General features: G+C 45.0%; 1 protein-coding gene across 8 annotated transcripts in view; it reads right to left on the reverse strand.

The window, feature by feature from the left end:
• The window catches only part of FRMD4A (FERM domain containing 4A), a 378,230-nt gene that overhangs the window by 188,139 nt on the left and 171,153 nt on the right, over nt 1-18,938 (reverse strand). Inside the window, exon 1 of one of the 8 annotated variants that reach the window (XM_026794877.2) lies at nt 13,970-14,196. The exons of 6 other annotated variants lie outside the window; for them this stretch is intronic. In XM_026794877.2, the coding sequence (XP_026650678.2) occupies nt 13,970-14,062 (93 nt within the window). In that variant the 5' untranslated portion in view covers nt 14,063-14,196. Of the gene's footprint in view, nt 1-13,969; nt 14,197-18,938 lie in introns of those variants that run through there. One more of the 8 variants, XM_026794878.2, reaches the window with a different exon arrangement.

An 18,938-nucleotide genomic window follows, 5' to 3' on the forward strand; every position in this document is an offset into this window, starting at 1 on the left:
GAGGTTTGCACTGTTGAGCTGCCACCAGGGCTGTGACAAACAGGGACAGGAGGGCTGAAGAGTGGGACAGCCCCTCTCAGAGGCTGGCAGTGCTGGCCTTCCTCTTCTCTGACTGCTTTCCACAGCTACCACCACTCTAACTTTCAGGAGGTATAAACAGTAGCCCACACTCCTGCAGAAGTGGAGAGAACTTAATCAAACTCTCCCATGCTCTGTCTCCCAACCTGATGGTTTGCCATGGGGGATCCTCGCTCACTGCCTGCCTTGTTTGCTCATGCTTCCTGAGAAGAGGACAAAATGGATCGAAGCAGCAAGTCAGTCACTTCATTGTCCTTGTGGACAGAGCAGACTGAGGCTGTTCAGAACTTAAAACAAAGAGGATTTACGCTCTTGATTTAGAAATTTATGACTCATTCCCATTTTGGCCGTTAGAAGCGGCTGTCATTTCCCCTGCCCCCAAAACATCCATGCCATAAAAAAATAAAACCCATAAGCTCTTTGCTGTTCTTATCTTGATTCACAAAGAATTCAAATGTTCACTGTTGCTATCTGGAGCTTGACTTCCTGTTATTAAGAAGGACATCCTAGTATTTAACAACATAAGATTTTTATTTTTTTCCCCTTCTTCAAGCCAGGCAGAAAGTCTAATGATTCTGGGGTTTGTTTCCTGCTTGTAATTAAGTAGGTCACAGCTGCAAAGCAAGAGAACAAGAAAATATTCAGATCACACAAAGCCAAGAGCTATTAAATCATTTGCAGCTGAAGGATATGGCAGATTTTCTTTTTAAAAAGAAGTCTAGAGTCTGAGGAAAACAAATATAGGAACTTTTAGGAGAATGATGAACTTGGAAGTTCTGCCCAAGCACCACAGTAGCTCAGAAGAAAAGGAGCGATCAAAACCCAGCTAATGTTGTTCACAAGTTGAATAGCGCTATGTGGTTGAAATAAATTCACTACTTCATTGCTTAGAGCCATATATTCTACCCATGCAATCCACTTTGAACCACATGCAAGACTGCCCTCATTTCTTCTGGGCAGTTTCCACCGTGTCAGCCTGGAATGCCACACCATGTCCTCTCCTGTAGGTCCCCCACACCCTCCCCAGCTCCAGATGCAGCTCAGACCTCCTGGTAGCAGGATTTCTACCCAGACATGAGGCTCCCATGGTGCTGAAGGTCTTTTGATCTGCACTGATGATTTGTGTTGTTTGCTGCCCTGATTTGGCTCCCACCCCAGCTCTGTCCAGTGTCACAGACATCCTTTATGAAAAATCTTTTCTTTGAGATTTTTTCCTCCTGAGAAGCTGAGAGGCCTCAGGAACAAAATGTAAACAATGATTATCTGCTGCTGTGGAATGCAACAGGTGCATCTGGGATTGGCCCATGTTGGTTGTTTGTAATTAATGGCCAATCACAGGCAGCTGGCTCGGACTCTCTATCTGAGCTACAAGCCTTTGTTATTATTCTTCTTTGTTTTCTATTCTTAGGTAGCCTTCTGATGAAATCCTTTCTTCTATTCTTTTAGTATAGTTTTGTTATAATATATATCATAAAATAATAGATCCAGCCTTCTGAAACATGGAGTCAGATCCTCGTCTTTTCCTGCACAGGCCGAGGTGCTGGTCTGTGAGAACCAGGCACTCAAAGCTGGTCCTGATTCCCCTCATTTGGTTTATTTCAGGACTCGGGAGAAGCATCAATGAGTGCACATTTCTGTTGTGATGATTTTGCCTAGACCTCAGTGCAAACACTGCTCCAAGCCATTGCTCCACCAAGATGAAGGGGCTGTTTTGCAGAGATGAACAAAACTTTACAACTTTTGTGAAAGTTGCAAAGCTGGTATGTTTATTACAGCACTGGATGCATGTGGGAATAGTTCCCCTAAAATGACGTGTGTACTTCTGGGAACTTCAGGTCCCTTTTTATCTTCTTCTCAAATACATATGCATACAATTTCACAATAGGTTCATACATATTCATTTTTACGAATTTCATGTGACATTTGCCGCTAGTTCTTCTTTATCAGAAAGAATTCTTAGGTCAGGTTGACCTGCTCTCACAGCAATCTCTATCTCTCTCTATCACCCTCTGTCTCTCCCCCTCATTATCTCTGTCTTTCACTGAATAAGTTTCTCTGAGCCTAGGCTTTTTGCAGTCAGACTAAATAGCTATGTTTTCAAACTACAGACTTAACTCAAAGATGTACATTTCACCTAAATCAAAATGGATTTCTATTCTGGAGAATTTCTACTTTGTCTCAGGACAGAGAGCAAGAACCTTCCCCAGGTACAGTACCTGGGACTACTCTGCTCCATCATGAAAAGGAGATGAAAAAGGGTACTCAGCTATGAGAACTGCCCCAGTGAGTGTCTGCCTTGGTCTAAAGAGCAACGGAGATGTGTCCCAAATGCACCATTGCTGTAACAATGGGGCTCTTATTCTGTGCACTAAGAAAATGGTCTTTGGGAAGATTTATGTCTGAAGCCAACCAAAATCAATACTGAACACGGCAGTGGTCCAGTCAGACAAGAGTCACTGCCTGGGCAGGGAACACCCTCTGTGAATCTGTTTGATTTCAGAATAGTGTGTTTGGTTTTGTCAGAGAGTGATTAAGATATGGGTAGAACAGCAAGAACGAAAGCTTATTTCTTCTCCTATGAAAATGTGATCAAGAGAGACATAAATCTCTGCCATTATAAATTGGTGATGACCTAATGTTTATTCAAGCTCTGATTGGGAAACTTGTCATGGGAAAGAAAAGCCCATGTAGATGATATTCTGGGCTCTGTCCCTGTGTGACCAGACGTGGTCAGTTCATTCCAGGATAACAGAACGTGGACCTTTTCATGTTGGTATTTCTTGGCTTTGCAAGCTAGGAACTGGGAGGGAGAGTTGGTCACTGCCTCCCCAGTGGGCAATGGTTATGAAACAGAAACAACAGAAGGTTTCTCAGAGGCTGCTGCCCAGGGAATTTGAGGTCAGGCCTGCAGTGTCTCCTTGCAAAGTCCTGACCTCACAGGACAGGGGCTGAGTGCAAGGCTGAGGTGGGAGATACCCTGGGCTGCATAAGACGCCTGATTCATCTTCACATGATCCAGAGTGTCTGGATTTGTGAGTTTACATCTGTAATTTCTCTAAAAGGCAGTGATTTCAGAAATGTGTTGCTCCCTTCCCCTTAAAATGGGGTTCTTTCAGCTGGAGGACTCCTGAGGAAAAAGGTGCTGATTTCAAAAAAAGCACTAGTGCTGAGCGCTACAAGGGATGCTCAGAGACCCCATGGTATCTCTTGGCCTTTGCAGGAAAGCATTTGTGCTGCCTACACCCTGGCTCTGCTCTGGATCTTTCAGCAATTTCCCTTCCAGTCTAGGGTGGATAACAGCATCCATGGATTCATATGAAACAAAGTTCAGGAATGAAAAAATTTCAAAATACTTGAGTGACCCAGAGCCTGGCCAGCAGCACAAAGTCTGCTGTGACTGATTGTCAGGAAGAGGGGCCAGGTCATCCACTGGCATCAGCCTGATTGTCTTTCCCCAGAAGCCAGAGCCTGGCCCCAAGGACACTTTAACCACTCTCTGGTGACTGATTGGCTACATTGGAATGCACTAACATAACTGTGCTTTTAAAAATCAGCATCCTCTGGTTTTATGACTCTTCTTGGCCAGGTTCCCACTTGCTTTAACTGAAGCAAACCCTTTTTCCCCTGCAGGAAGCTGCCACGATTGGTGCATTTGAAAGTTTACAGGATGATACACAATGCCTGCATTACAACAAAGTCCAGGATGGAAAAAGGAAGCTTTCCAACATTTCAGAGTGGAAATTATGAAAATTAGAAAGCCTCCTCCCAATCTCTGGTGTGGTTTGCAGGCATGAGTTGGGTGGAGAGATGCTGGAGAGGGAGGAAGGGATGTGGATCTGCACTTCCAGCTAAGGGAGCCCCGAGGTTTGATCCTGCATCCAACACTCCCAGATTTGCAGGGTGTTGGCAGCTCACCTTGGCTTTTACCCTGAAAGCTCCTTGGCTGCCAAGTGGGAGCAGCAGCACTGGCTGGGTCTTGCAGAGGTCTGCAGAGGATCAGTGTCTGCAGAGCCTTGCAATATGTAAAGTGCAATGTATTATAAGGAGTAATTTTAAATTGTGGTGTAGGGCTGCCAAACTCCCCTCTTACAATAGCCTGTTTATCATATTGGCCTTGACAGGTTTGCTTGGATGATGTTTTCAAATATTGGGAACTCCAGGCTCTGCCCTCAGGCAACACTAACAGCTTTGAAGTCAGCTCTGAGGAAAGGAGAGCCTGTGAAATATTGGCAATTCACTTTTCTTGGGTTTTTTGTGAAAATATGGACCTTTAATGAGGATAAACTTCCTGTAGGGTTTTAGCCTTGATCATCCTCCTTCCCCTGTCTGCAGGTGCATTAAGAGAAGACTGAAAGACAGAAAGTTATTTGATGCCAACCTCATTCAGCTTCCTAAGATGCTCCAAAGCATCATGGATAACATTACAACCCATGCAGGACAAGTCTTGCAGTAAGAGGTGCACTGTGCCTATGGAATCTATAGCAAATGAGTTAATAAAAACAAGATGTTGGAGAGTTTTTTGAATGACTGTGGAAGACAAAAAGAACATTGACATTCTCCCCTCTGCACAGCAGAAATTTCTCATGGATCACATCAGTCAGAGGAGCTCACTGATCTTCCCCTGAGCATCCCACAGTGCTCTCACCCAGGCAAACCTCAGCATCTTTTGCAGATACATTAAATACAGTTATGCAGAGAAACTGACATGAGGCACACGTCTCTTTGAATGCCAGATTAAATCTATCCTGCAAAGAAGGAGGGCATTTGGAGAGGGTGCAAGTACAGGATCCAGTTCCTTTTGCACCTCCCCATCTGCCCTGTTCTCAGGTGAGGTGTCTGGCCCTTTATCAAGCCACTGATGCTATCTCAATGACCTGCTCCTGGTGCTTACAGCCTGAAAACACATAAATATGGAGCACTATTCCAGACTGTGGTCATGGATCTGTCCTTCAGAGCAGCTCCAGACATTCCTCAGGGCCTCTGAAGACAGATGGCTCCAAAAGAAACAGTGAGCACAAGGACACCCCCTTTATCCCCCACCTCCTTTGCCCCCAAAAGCCTCCAACAGAATCTCTTAAAATTCAACAACTGTTTGTGTAGACACAGCCTCAAGGACACAGAGAGCTGCCTGGAGCACAGGGCTCTGCTGCTTGGCACCTCCCTGTGCCTGCAGGAGAGTCATGGAATCATTGGCATTGGAAAAGACCTCTAAGATCATCAGGCCTGACTGTTAACCCAGAACCACTGTGTTTGCCACCAAACCATGTCCCCAAGTGCCACATCCACAAGTGTTTTGAACACTTCCAGGGATTGTGAGTCCCCATTTCCCTGAGCAGCCTCTTCCAATGCCTGACCAACTTTTCTGTGAAGAAATTTTCCCTGGTATCCAGTCTAAACCTACCCTGGATCAACTTGGTGAACAATGCTGTTGACAAGAGCATGCCTATCACCTATGTTAGACAGTGAACTTCTGCTCTAAACCAATCCCAAAGTGCCAACATCATAGCAGAAGATGGAGGTAGAGAAGAAGAAGAAGAAAGACTGGACACGCTCAAGTCCCTCCGTCTTGTCCCCAAAACCCCTATTCTAAAAATTTCAAAATCTACATTTTCACCCTGTGATAATTTTATTATTAGAATACTTAAAACTTCTGTGGCTTTCAGGTCTTCATACATATCTGGCAATTTGCTCTTATGACTGCTCTTATGACAAAAATTTTAGCTTTGGTGGGACTCAGGTGACCTTCTAGTGCTCCACAGCAATAAGGAAGCAGAACCATATTATTCAGATTCATATTTTCTCTAGAGTGGAGTGCAACCCATATGTTTTGCAGTGCACATGCCCCCCTAGGATTCTCCTCCAAGGACAAGCAAGACTCCCACAGCCATGGCAGTGCAGGGCTTCCCAGGCCAAACCCTGGGCTGGAAACTGAGGATTCACAGGGCTATTTGAGCTGGGTTGGCTCAGATGCCTCCTCAGGAGCTGCTCCCCAGGACTAAACACACAGAGCAGACACTGTGTTTATGTCCTGGAAAGGACAACTCATCCCATGCAAAATTGTTCTGGAGATACTGGGATGTGTTGTCACCAGAAGACACACATTACTCTATTTTCTTTGACTACTGAAAAGTGCTAAAACAGTAACAAAAATTACTACATGTTTTGTTTCATGATGAAATTGTAGATATAAGCTGAATGAAGGTGCAGTTGGAAGGAAGCTGACATGAGGAACACACCTTAGTAAGAGCATCAATCCCTATCCTTAATCTCTCTTTAAACTCATCCTCCCAACTCATCATTAGGAGCTGGCAGGGTGGAAACTCCCTGTAGCAGGAACTTTTAAGGCTGATTTGATTTGCACTTGCAGAGATTTCTGTGCTGAACTAAAATAGTAAAACTGTAAGATGGTGCTAGTTCTGCACATAGATCCCCAAAGGGTAGATGCTTAGTGCACCAACATTAATTGCAGGTTTTCAGTCCTTAGAGTCAACCTAATCTGTGTTCCTGCAAAACTTGGAGAGAAAATAGATATCCATGGTCCCATCCCATCAAGATTGGTGGCTTTTATAGCGCAAATACTGGAAACGAAAATTATTTTCAACCTCAGTTAAGAAACTTGCTCACTTATTTCAAAGCATGCACAACCCTAAATGCACCTTCTAAATATATTCCAGAAATACAGATGGATAAGAGAGAGTGTTGGGGTGACTAAATGGCCTCATTTGCAGTCCATTATCTTGCCAGAAGCTTTTCATGTGGTATCTTTGGCAAGCGGAGACAAATTGCACTCCAGGTCTGTGCAATTTGGAAAGTGTAAAACTTTGGTAAAAAAAAATAAAATAAAGTGTAAGAATCATTCATACCCATTTTCTTGTGGAATGAAAAATCACCATTTCTTTGAAGCCATTAGAAATTATTGAGACAATGAGGATAATATAAACTTCACCAGGAAATAAGCTAAACTCAGACAGAAAGTTTGGCCACGAGTTTGGAAGCATGCTGGAAATCTCAATCCAACTTTCTGAACTTGAGTCAGCAAGATAGGAACTGTGTGACTACCTACACAACACATTCCCCCTTGGTCAGAACCGCCTTTTCCATGATTTCCATCAGGCTGGCTGGGGGGCCCTGGTGCTTGTGAACTTCACTGAAGTCACTGCTGGTGTTTAAGAGGCTTCTGTTGGTGTCTGGTCTGCACCAAAGAAGTCTTTAGAGTGAAAATGGAAAAGATCTACAGAGAGTAAATGTGCTGCTCATGCACTGTTTTGTTTTGATTTTTTTCACAAACACTGTACATTATTCTGAGTTAAATGGATGAAAAGACTGAAGAAGTTAAGAAGTGGAAAAAGGCATGTGTTGAACTTTTTACTTGATGCCCAAACATTCTGTTAGTTCTGGAAATTGTTGAAGCAACATTCAAGCAATACCTTGTACAGATCAGGAACTGATAAAGACTGAAGGCTTTCTGTGTCTGGGCTTTAAAACCCAGCTGAAGGCATGTCTTATCCAGGGATAATCCTGGCTAGAAGATGAGTTAGGACTAGGACTTCAGGTTGGGACAAGTTGGAAGGACAGATAATGCCACTTGGCATTATCTATCACTGGCTCATTTTGCAAGAAACTGTGTCTCAGAACTGAAAAGCCCTTTCAGGAACCTCCAGTTTAGGGTGATAAATTCTTGCCTCCTGAGCTGTGGATCATCACCTTGAGGGAAATTAACCTGGTACTGAACCATGACAGCTCCTTGGTGTGAGCTTGGGGCTGCTGCTGGGACTGTGACCACGGTATCAGCTACCTGGAAAAACCATTTGAGCAGGCTTATTAGCCCAAAGGATCCATGAATCAGAGGAGCCTTTCCACCCCCTCTGAAGTTCTATAACTGGATTCACATGATTCCCCCTTCCCTTCACCCAAATCCAAAACATTTGGCTCATTGCTGGCTCCTGACCTCTGTCCTTGGGCTTGCCCTTGCTCTGTCCCCCTGGCCTTTCTGTCCCAGTGCTTGGCCAATGTGAAGGCAACAAATGCCAATTTGTAATGAAAAAAGCTTTTCATTTTCTCATCAAAATAAGAATCTGAAGCACTGGAAATTTCAAAGCAGAACCTCTGCCTGTGAGGTCTCCAGACCTTGAGTGCGTTCGATAATTCAATTAAGCTCCAACCATTTGAAAGCCAATTTGAGCAGTATCCTGGTTCCAAATTCTTCAGAGCTCACCAGTCACTATCCATTAGCCTCTGCCATGCTCTTAGCTCTTGCACTGTTAACCTGCATGCATTTTGGGGGGATGAATTCTGGCACAGCTCCTGATCCGCTTCACAGAGAAGTCTGTTTTGATTTGTTACACCTTTTAGAAGTGTCACAAAATATTATAACTTCCAGACACCTGAGAGGTGCACTAAGCATTTATCTGTCTAGGTAGAGTTCAAATTAAACCAATTCCTCCAAAATACTTGTGAACAGGTCAGAAGAGATAAAGCTCAGATGAAGCAGATAAAATTGATGTTTCGGCAGTCACAAGTGATTATATCAGAACATTACATAGGTGACAGCTTTGCTACTTAAGATTAAGCTTTTATTAATTTATATTTTTTTGATACAATTATTTGTCTACAGGGAGGGTGAATAATTTTTTGTCACCTTGAGACTTGAGTAACTTCTAGAAAATAGTTAAGACAAAAGGAGTTCCTTGCTTCAAGGTCTTTCTTCTTTATTTGGCAAGTTCTGCACTCCAATATCTGCTGTTTGTTTGTTGTCTGTGATATCTGAGTAACTCTGCTGTCACCTTGGCAGTCTATCAGATCAGTAGTGATGCTGTCAAGGTAAGACATCCATCCAAAACATGTCAGGGAGGTGCTAAGCAAAGATCTGCAGGACCTGCATGCCAGTGGAGGAGATTTCAAGTAAATAGAGTGAACTGGAAGGATCAGCTTCCCTCGGAGCACTCGCTGAGCCGTGGTGTCAGAGCCAGTGCTCACAGCATCACTCACAGAGTTTGCACAAAGGGTCCCACGGGCCAGGATCACTCCCCATGAACGCTGCAAGGTCTGCCTGTTCCACCCCACTGGACCCTGCCCTCCAGCCCTCGCTGTGAGAGCTTTCTCACCACTCTGCTCTTGAATCCAGGCTGGAAAAATGGTTTAGTGTCAAGCAGAATGCTGAATTATGCTTTGTCTACTAGAGAAAGAAAACCAGTACCTCAGAATAATAAAAGTAATAAAAAATAAGAGTAATAATAAAAAAATTGTACAGCAGCAAGACATACTGGGACTCTTTTTCTGGGTTTGCTTGAAGGCAATCTCCTCTCTTGCCAAAAGCAAAGGTCGCCATAAGCTGCAGAGTAGCGTGGGAAAACCTGCCCTGGAGTTGGCCTGCAGAGCAGCAAGACTGACTTTTATTTCAGCCCTGGGTTCTCTCTTCTCAAGAGAAATTTATTTATAGGAGGAATGACGTTTCCTGCTGCATTCTTAACGTGCTTTCAGCTTGGGATAAGAACATGGGAGCTTTGTCTTCTGCCATCTGTTTTCTATGGCAATAAATATCCATTTAGGGATTTATCTTTGCCTGGTGTGTTTTAAAGTCATGATAGGAGTGAGTGTTCATGGATATCCATTCAGGGAGGAAGTGTCATAGGTGAATAGCAGTCCCAGCTCTGTGCTGGTGTAGATTTACATTTGGGTAATGGACAGTGGAGCTGTGGCTTGGGGCTTTGGCTGCATTTTTAATCTTAACTTATCTTCTTTGGAAGCACAAGAAATAAAAAAGCAATCTGGACTAAATTCCTGCTGAGCTGCAAGCATCCGCTGACACAACTGGGCACGAGGCCTTTAATTTACCATAGCTGAGAACTGGGACCTAAAGCTGGGGCACAAAACCCAATTTTAAATGGCTTTTCCAGCCAGACCTCTCCCAGCTTGATTAGTTTCTTACAGCACTTCATTTTGCCTGGAGATGGCCTTCCTTTTTATACTGTAGAGCCAGGCTTTGAGCCTCAAAGGCAGAGGAGAGGGCAGACTTATTCCTTTTTAATACAAGAAAGCTGCATGTTTTCTCTGGGTTTTCTAACTCAAAAAAACACAATGCCTTGTGTTTGTGGTGAGAAACATTCCCCTGGATGGAAAATAGCCAGCGACTTCTTGAGAGGAGTAAATTGTGCTGTTCCTTGTGAGTGCCTTGAAGCAGCAGAAAGGGATCTCTGGATGGTGCTAGGCATTTGTTAGACATTAGCAGGACTCCATTCATCTTGCTCTCACACACATCTGCAGCACATGGATATAATAAACATAGCTGGGAGGCACAAACTGCCTCACATCAATAATGCAAAGGGAGAAGGCACTGCGTGTTTAACGTGCTGGGGGAGGAAGACCCAGAGAAGGAAGATCTGGTGAGGAGGGCTCTGTGCTGAGAAATTCTCTGTTAGGGATGGGATTCATGTTTCCTGTTTGGTTTTTTTTTGTTTGCTTTTTTTTTGGGTTTTTTTGGGGTTTTTTTTTGGTGTGGATGTGGGATTGTCTTCTAACCAAGGTGCGTGTGCTGGTTAAAGTAGAGCTGGCTGCAGCTGAAGGAGTTATTAAATCAGTCAAAATGTGTTCAGGGGTCCTCCTTTGCAGCCCCCCACAGTACCCTGACTGCCTTTGCAGTGATCCCAAAGGCAATCCCAAGTGCTGGTCGGGATGAAAACTTCTCATGGACATCAGCATTGAATTAGATGGACCCAAGTCATGCCTCAGTCCTGACAGCAGCTGCTGGTGTGCCCTGTGGCACAAAGCACAAAGCTTCATTCTGCCTCAGCTGACATGTCTGGTGGTCTCTGTATCATACCTACTAATATTTAGCAATGCCCTTTTTCACTAAAAGCCTTTGTAAAACCCTGTCTTGTGCCATGCATTGCACAGATCTCTCACATCTCAGGCTTTGCATGTGAAACCTGCTCACTCAGGACTGTATTTTAGGTCCTTTCACTGTGGGATTTTATGGACTCTGAGCTTAGAAACAGATTTTGGGTGGCTTCAGGACCCCAAGAGCAGAGAATCTGCCCTGCCAGCTCTAGTTGGCTACAGGGAGAGAAAATACAATGCATCCTTCAGCCAGACTGATCACAACCTCATGGGCCAGAGGCCTGATAAGGACGAGAGAAAAGCAGCAAGGACAGAGGCTCAGGACAAAAAAAAGAAGTGATTGCAAAAATCATCCCATCAAATTCTCTGGCAACCCTTAAAGCAAGGCTCCAGCATTTGCTTGAGAAGTCTAAACTACCTCAACCTTAGGTCAAGAAGTGGGAAGCAGAGAAATAAACTGTGGATGTGAGTGGAAATAAAACAACACAAGCCCCCTGACAGTGTCACTTGGGCTGTGTGTGGAGCTGTTGAGTCTGTACACACTGTTAAAGTCTCCTGCAGTGCTGGTCACCCTTGTGCAGTTGTCCTTGCTTGCTATATAAACTAACATTATCCATCACCTTCTTCTGAAGGTATTTCCATGTTCTGCCTTGCTCCCTGCTGAAGGGTTATATCCTGGAAGCACCCTGGGAGAGTGCTGCTGGTTTTTACACCTCTCCATCACATGGACTAAGACAAAGCAAAGATTTGCACATGATAGTGATAGAAAAAGGGGGAATGGTTTTAAATTAAAAGAGAAGATATTTAAGTAAATGTGAGGAAGTAATTCTTTGCTGCGAGGGTGATGAGGCGCTGGCACAGGTTGCTCAGAGAAGTTGTGGATGCCCATCCCTGGAAGTGTTCAGGGCCAGGTTTCCTGAGAAACCTGATGTAGTGTGTGGCATCCTACCCCCATTGGGGGGTCAGAATGAGATGTTCTTTAAGGTCCCTTCCAGCCCAAAAATTCTATAGTTTTATGATTTGTCTCTAGACTGCTCAGCCTCAGGCACAGTCTGCATAAAACCACGAACCACTCCAGACAGGGAGAGACCTCCTGTGGCCACCAGCAGCAGAGATGGTGGCCCTGCAGCAGCTGAGAGCTCACTCTGCATGGAAAATCATCATCATCTGCCACCTTGCAGGAAGCCACCTTGGGAGGGGACACCACACATGGCATGAGTAGCTGCAAACCCCCAGATGCCAGCCCTGACCCAGTGTCAGCAATGCCAGGCAGGGAACAGGGACACAATAAAACCTGACCCAAGGCAGGTTAAAGCATCAGGGCTGTCTGCCCTGGGCCCCCTCAGAATGAGCATCTTGAACCACAAAGCCCAAATTTACCAGGAGGGACATTTCTGAGTGCTCTCCAAAGCAACAGCCCACAATCAAACAATAGCAGGCCAAAGCTGTGTGAATAATTGATTATCTTTGGTTTGCTTGACGGACTGGAAAGGCAAAGGAAATATTTTTCAGGTTGACACAAAGTTATTCTGCTTTCTCTTCTGCCAAATGGAGGGGAAAGAAAAACAAACAACAAAAAGGATTTGCGTTTAACCAAAACAGTTTCAAACAGCATTTAATTTTTGAGATTTTTCTCATATTTCTTAAAAAAAAGGAAAGAATTTGTCTAAATGAAATTACACTTTTTAAAAGAAAAAATGCAGAAAAATTGGTTTGAAATGTGCAAAGCAGATTTTTTTTTTGAGTGCAACAGACTTGAAGTAAACTCACAGGTGGCTGCAGCTGCAGCCAAGCTGCTTTTCAGCAAAACAGAAGCCTGAAGCAAAGGCTTTCCTCTGTCCTGGGTGAAAGGACCAACTCTGAGCCACTCTGGGCTTGCAGAGCTTCTGCACTTTGCCCCTTGCCCACCCCTGGGGCACTCAACTCAAACCCCAGTGGGCAGGAATGAGCAGAGGGTGCCTGTTGCCTTGAGCTGAGCACTGCTTTGGGGACATCAGCAGTGACAAGCTGGGCAGTGAGTGTGTGTGCAAGGTGTCCCAGTCCCCCGGGAGTTGTGCTGGCCCTGTCAGCTCTGTCAGGGGCAGCTCAGCAGGCAAAGGCAGCCTGAGAGCACCTGGAGTGTGCCAGGTGTGCGCTCAGTGTGCGCTCAGTGGTGTCTGAGCCCCTGTCCCTGCTCCTTTGCCAGCCCATCAAAGTGCTTCCCTGGGCACTGCTGCTGGGTGATGTGCTTCCAACTGATCAATATTGCAGCTTTCCTGACATCCCCTGTTATTCCTGCTGCAACCTTGCCAGCCCTGAGGTGTCACCTCAGCTGGCACCAACTAGAGGGACCCTGAGCACTGCAGAGCCTTCACTGCCACCAGTGCTCACTGAGTATCTCAGCTGGGACAGACACTGCTGGGCATCTCTGCTCACTGACACAGAGCCCTTCCACACCCCACCCTGAGCTTTCCTCGGGTGTTCATTATTTTACATTTATTATTATTATTATTATTATTATTATTATTATTATTATTATATCATCATTATAATTATAATAATAATTATCATTATTATATCTTTATTATTATTGTTGTGGTTATTATTATTATTATTACTATTATTATTATTTCTTCATTATTATATCATCATTATTATAATTATTATCATTATTATTTACTCCCCATTGCTACAGGTCATTGCTGCCATATGCCATCATGCTCTCTCAGTGAGTATTGAATATTTGAAACTACTATTTTTCCCCCCACAAATTATTACCCCAACTATTGCCACAGAGTCTTTAACTAGTTACATTTGTTGTAGGTTATCTTACAGTTCCTTCTGGCACCAATTTCCACTCTAAGTTACCACATAGCCCCTGACAAGTATTAATTCCCATTCATCAGCTCAGGGGTCCCACCAACAGTAATTCAGTAATTCCTGCCATGGCACACACCAGGAGTAATTTCTGCACACCATGACATAATCCCTGTTAGCTCTGGCTACTAACAGGGCTATCAAAGGTACCCTCCTCATCCTCTGGGCATGCATTCAGGACAAAGAAATCATGGCTTACCCTCTCCACACTGCGTCTCCTCAGTGATCCATACGGAATTTTGAATAAAAGTCTTCGGGTCCTACCCGGAGTCACAGCTGCCTGTACTACCATAGTGCAGAGCTAACTCATCTGTGAGTGTGTGAGAGAGAGAGAGAGCTCACAGCACTCACAGGCTTCCCTTGAAATAACTCACAGCCTCATCTAGATTTCCCAACTATCAAATAGCTGAGTGGGTTTTCACATCAGACCGTATGAGTCAAGATGTGGCTTGTTTGAAAGAAGGAGGGGGGAAACAGGAAAAAAAATTAAAAAAAAAGAAACCCCAAGCCTTGTAACCTTAACAACATGCTTCAAGCAGCATATCTTTAGCTTCCTTCTGTTTCTTGGTGGGGTTTGCTCAGCAGGATTGCTGTGCCATAGAGGTGGAAGAATTAAGCTTCTGGGGAGAATGTTCCAAAAACGTCACGCCCGCTTCTTGTTGCTACAGATGGTAACCAGGTCAGTTGTCTAATCAAAGCTCTATCTGAGTTATTGTACGTTTTGCCATGTGACTGCAGACCCCTCTGGTTTGCTGTACAGTAGATCACATGTCCACCTTAAAAAGAATATCTGGTGTATCACCATCTGGTGCAGAGATTAGTGTTAATTCCTGGGTTCAGATATTGCTCCCTCCTGGATGCTGGGAAGCACAGAGCCAGAGCAGAGGGCTCAGGCAGCTCCTCTGGGCTGCTCAGCTGAACTGAGGGCTCACAGATCCAGGCTCTGTGTGGCACAGAGCAGCACATGCATCGGGACAGGGAACAGGCAGTACCGCTCACATCCACATCACTGAAAGCCTGATGGATCATGTCTGCAGCTTCTGTGTGTACTCACTCACTTAAAAATATGATTATGTTGCAGTCTGTGATTGTGAAGTGTTACTTTCAGAAAGTCACTCTCAATGTCTACATCTTATTTTTTTCTCTCTTATAAAACCACTTTAGAGGCTAGAAAAGTTTGAAACTTTATTTACACTCTAAATCATACACACATGCTTTGGAAAGGGGAAAAATAGTTCCCCTTCCCACAGACTTTCCATAAGACCACGAGTTGTCCTAAAGCAGCCAGGTACAAAGCTGTGCTTTAATAGGAAAGTGTTTTGGTTGTTGTGTTCATTTCCCTGTGCTTTTACAGCAAAGTAAGTGTTTTGGGTGTTGTGTTCATTTCCATACTCTGTTAGAGATATTGGTCCACATGCAGTTTAGAGTTAATGTGGGCAAAGTGGGAGCTTCTCAACCCAGAAATTCCTGAGTGGTACTCTGAATTTGCCCAGTAAAATGGAAAAGATGTTGGCCCATGTCCTTTTCCTTGAAGCAGTCTAGCTGGGAGAGCAAAAATCTGCTGAGTTGGAGAGCCAATCCCTTCCTCCATGTATTGTTCTCATTTTAATGCAAAACTAAAAATACTTTGTTTTGATCCAAGTCCAAAAGCAGGGATGAAGGTGTTAGGGACATGACATTAAAGCAACCATTCCAAATAAAAAAAAGAGAAACTCTATCTGCTGAGCATATGTACATGCATTAAAACCAGTCAAAGAAAAAAAAAAACTGCAGCTTGATGTGGGAAACTGTAAATATTAAAACAATTGGCCTTTGTTCATAATGAGTTCCATATGTGTCTTGCCAAAGAGAGTGAAAGAGACAGGAAAAGATGGAAATATCTTAAGCATGACTGACTTATATGGGTTCTTTATGTGGAATAGGTGTACAGTTAGGGTCTTGCAGGTTTTTTAATGATTGCTAGTGCCCCCCCCTGCTATCTCACAGCCTGCCTACCTCTGTTTGTCAAGCATGAAGTGGCTGGCATTTCCCATGGGGAGCCTTTGCCTGCACCAGCAGAGCCCCTGGGACTGTCTGCTGGAGAAACAGGGCAAAGGTGGCAGCAATTAGCCCTGCTGGGAGCTTTTCCTGAATAAAACCTGAGTCATGCCTGAGTCAGGGCCTCGGGGTGAGTGTTTCATCAAGAGCAGAGTAGCAAAGGTGTCCCTGCTCACCCCATCCAGCCCTGGGGGGCTCCTGCCCACACCAGCCCCATTCCCCAGGAGATCTCATGTTCCTGCAAACCTCTTCTCCTTCCTGCAGGTCCAGCTCATGGAAATAGCAGCTCTGTAGATGGAAATTTATCCACTAGAGGGGACAAAGAGCCACTAGACAGATGGAGATGTGGCTGTGAGCCATCAGGCTGTGGGACCAGGCACAGACAGTCCAGTAGTACCAGCATGAAACACCACACACTGATAATCTCCACAGGGGAAAGGGGAGCACTCATTCAGTCATTTCCACAAACCTCAAGTGTTCCTGCCTAGATTTTTAGGTCTTGCCAATGAAATGCAAATCTGTGTATTGCTCAAGGCAGCTGAATGGTAATAATACTCTTCTTTACAGGAAACATCTTGCACACGTGAAAAGTAAAAGAAATCCATCAATTTTCATGTTACTGGAGCCAATTCCAGTAAGATCCCCATAAATCCCACTGGGCCTGACTCCCTGCTCCCTCTCTGTGCTACACCCCAGGCACAACTTTATGGGTGGCCTCCATGTAAAACTGGAGACCTGGACCCACTATGACACTTTCTCCTGTTTCACTCCTCATTTCCCAGGGGGTATGCACCTGGAAAAAGGAAGTCAAAACCTAATCATCAGGACTGTGGAAACCATCCAGGAGGATGAGATGTTTGCTTTATGTTTTTTGTTCAAAGCATATTGGGAGGTAACTGTGTAGGGCAGTCTACTAGAATTCATTTGATAGATTTACCTAAAGGTAATAATGGAAAACATGGTCCCATGAGGGTCTCTCTAGCTGTTCCCAGAGGATGAGTTTGGGTGTTTGTGGCAGGCATAAGCACATCCAAGGGCACTTCAGCCCATCAAATTCTGAATTTGCCTCTGGAGATCCCCCTTTCCCATTTAGGGGGCTGCAGATGCAGATTGAGATGACCAAGCTCATCACTGAGTCCTCATTTACCTGCACTGTTCTGCACAGACCATCTCCAGCTGAACAGCACAGTAGGAAATAAATCCCCAAATATTCTAAGGGAGCATCCTGACCTTGCCCCCACAGACCCCCAGAAGGGACACACTGTATTTACTCACTGCTGAAAAAGAAGGCTCTTAAAGCAGTGGATGCTTTCCAGTACTAATTGCAGGCTGCCAGGAGCAGGGGGTTGTGGTAACAATGCATCAGAGGAAAGTATAGCCAATGGATTGCTCTTTGGACTAGATTATTTTTGGTCTTTAATGAAAAGGAGAGAGGAACCATTTACTGCTGCAAAGTGTGTCTTATATTTGCAGCACAGGAGTGAAGTTTCAAGTCAGGGTACTCCCAGCAGAGATCAATGAATGGAAACCAGTGACAGCAGAGGCACAGAATGAAATGCAGTGAGTGGCATCCATCAGATCTATCAATAAGACATTGTATTGTAAATTTGAAAAGTCACTCACTACAGAAAAATCCACTTAAGTTTGGTATTCCATGAAGACACAAGTATGGCAACAGATTGAGGGGAAAATAAGGATAATTTGCAGCTCCTGGCAGTATTTTCCATCCTGGACAATATCTATGGTTTGTCAGTAGCAAAGCCAAATTCTTCCCTGGAGCCCTGATAGGGAAACCACTTCTATTTGAGCTCTTTAGCAGCTCCTATTAATCTTTGTGGGATTTCTTACTTCCCACTGTAAGCAATCCTCCCTAGCTATTCTGCTGGAAAGACGAGGAGAACAGAGGTTCCCCAGAGCTTTGGGGCTGCAAACCCTACAGTGACTTAGCTCACATTTTATTGCACTCAGAATCAGCCTGCAAAGGAAATTGCCTTGTTGGGAGTGAAAGATGTGCAGAGGTTGTCATTGCAAATCCAGCTTGCCTTTGATTTTAAAAAAGCTAAACAATTTTTCAGTCTTACACGGTGTTTTACAGAGAAATGTTATGATCACTCTAGCCTGGGGAGGGATGTGGGAAAACACACTGGTGCAGCTCCATTCCCATGTGAGTCCTTTCCATCAGAGCTGGCAATAACCCAGCAGCTTGCAGGGCAGAGAGAGAGAGAGAGAGAGGCTTTTTGTGGAAACCCCAGGCACAGAAAGCCTGGGGGCTTCCCCTGTGTGTGGCAGGGCTGTGTCACACCAGGGGCCACTGCACCATCCTGTCCCTGTCTCCCCAGTGCATGGGACTGCCTTTGCTGTGGGCAGGGTGGATATGAGGGTCAGCCCCACACTGGAGCAGAGATTTGGGCTTTGTTTCTCTCTGTTTTGGTGCTCTGGGTCATGCAGTGATCAGGGTGGTGCTAGACTGCATGTGCAGCATGTCCATCACTTGTACCAGCAAAGGCCATGGGGAATTTGGTCTCCTGTCACAAATTTACATTGTGCTGCAGCATGGTTGTTTAACCGCAGGTATGTTAGTGGGTCTAACAAGCATAAGCCTAATCAGAAACCAGAACCAAGCCCTTCTGGACTCATATCTGATGCACATTGCTGTAGGTTGACACAGAATGTTGTATCAGGTGCTCCTAAATGTCCTCATTCACTGGCATTCCATCATGAATATCTCCATGGTTGCCCATGAGCTGCTCTGTGTGCCTCAGCCTTGGGTGTTCATGGCAGAGCAGAGTGTGAAGCCTGGGATGTCACCTGCTGAGCCAGGTGTGACACCCAGCCAAGCACTCAGACCCATCAGCTGCTGTGCCCACCAAGCCAGCAAGTTCTTGGCTCAGCCCCTGCTGAAAACCATGGCACAGGTGGAGACACCCCAGGAAATGTCTTCAGGAAAGAGGACAGACCAACCTACATCTTTCTTCTTCCCCTCCTGCCACCAGGCAGGCTGTCCCAGAGCTGGCTCCATCCCACCTCCAGCTCTCCTCTGCCTCCTCTCTGGTCCTGGCTGGGGAAGGTGGTCCCAGTCTTGGAGCACCCAGGCAGGTGGGCTCCTGGAAAACCCTGTCCAGAACAGCAGC

Source organism: Zonotrichia albicollis, chromosome 4 (assembly GCF_047830755.1).
Source record: "Zonotrichia albicollis isolate bZonAlb1 chromosome 4, bZonAlb1.hap1, whole genome shotgun sequence".
In the NCBI taxonomy this organism is placed as follows: Eukaryota; Metazoa; Chordata; class Aves; order Passeriformes; family Passerellidae; genus Zonotrichia; species Zonotrichia albicollis.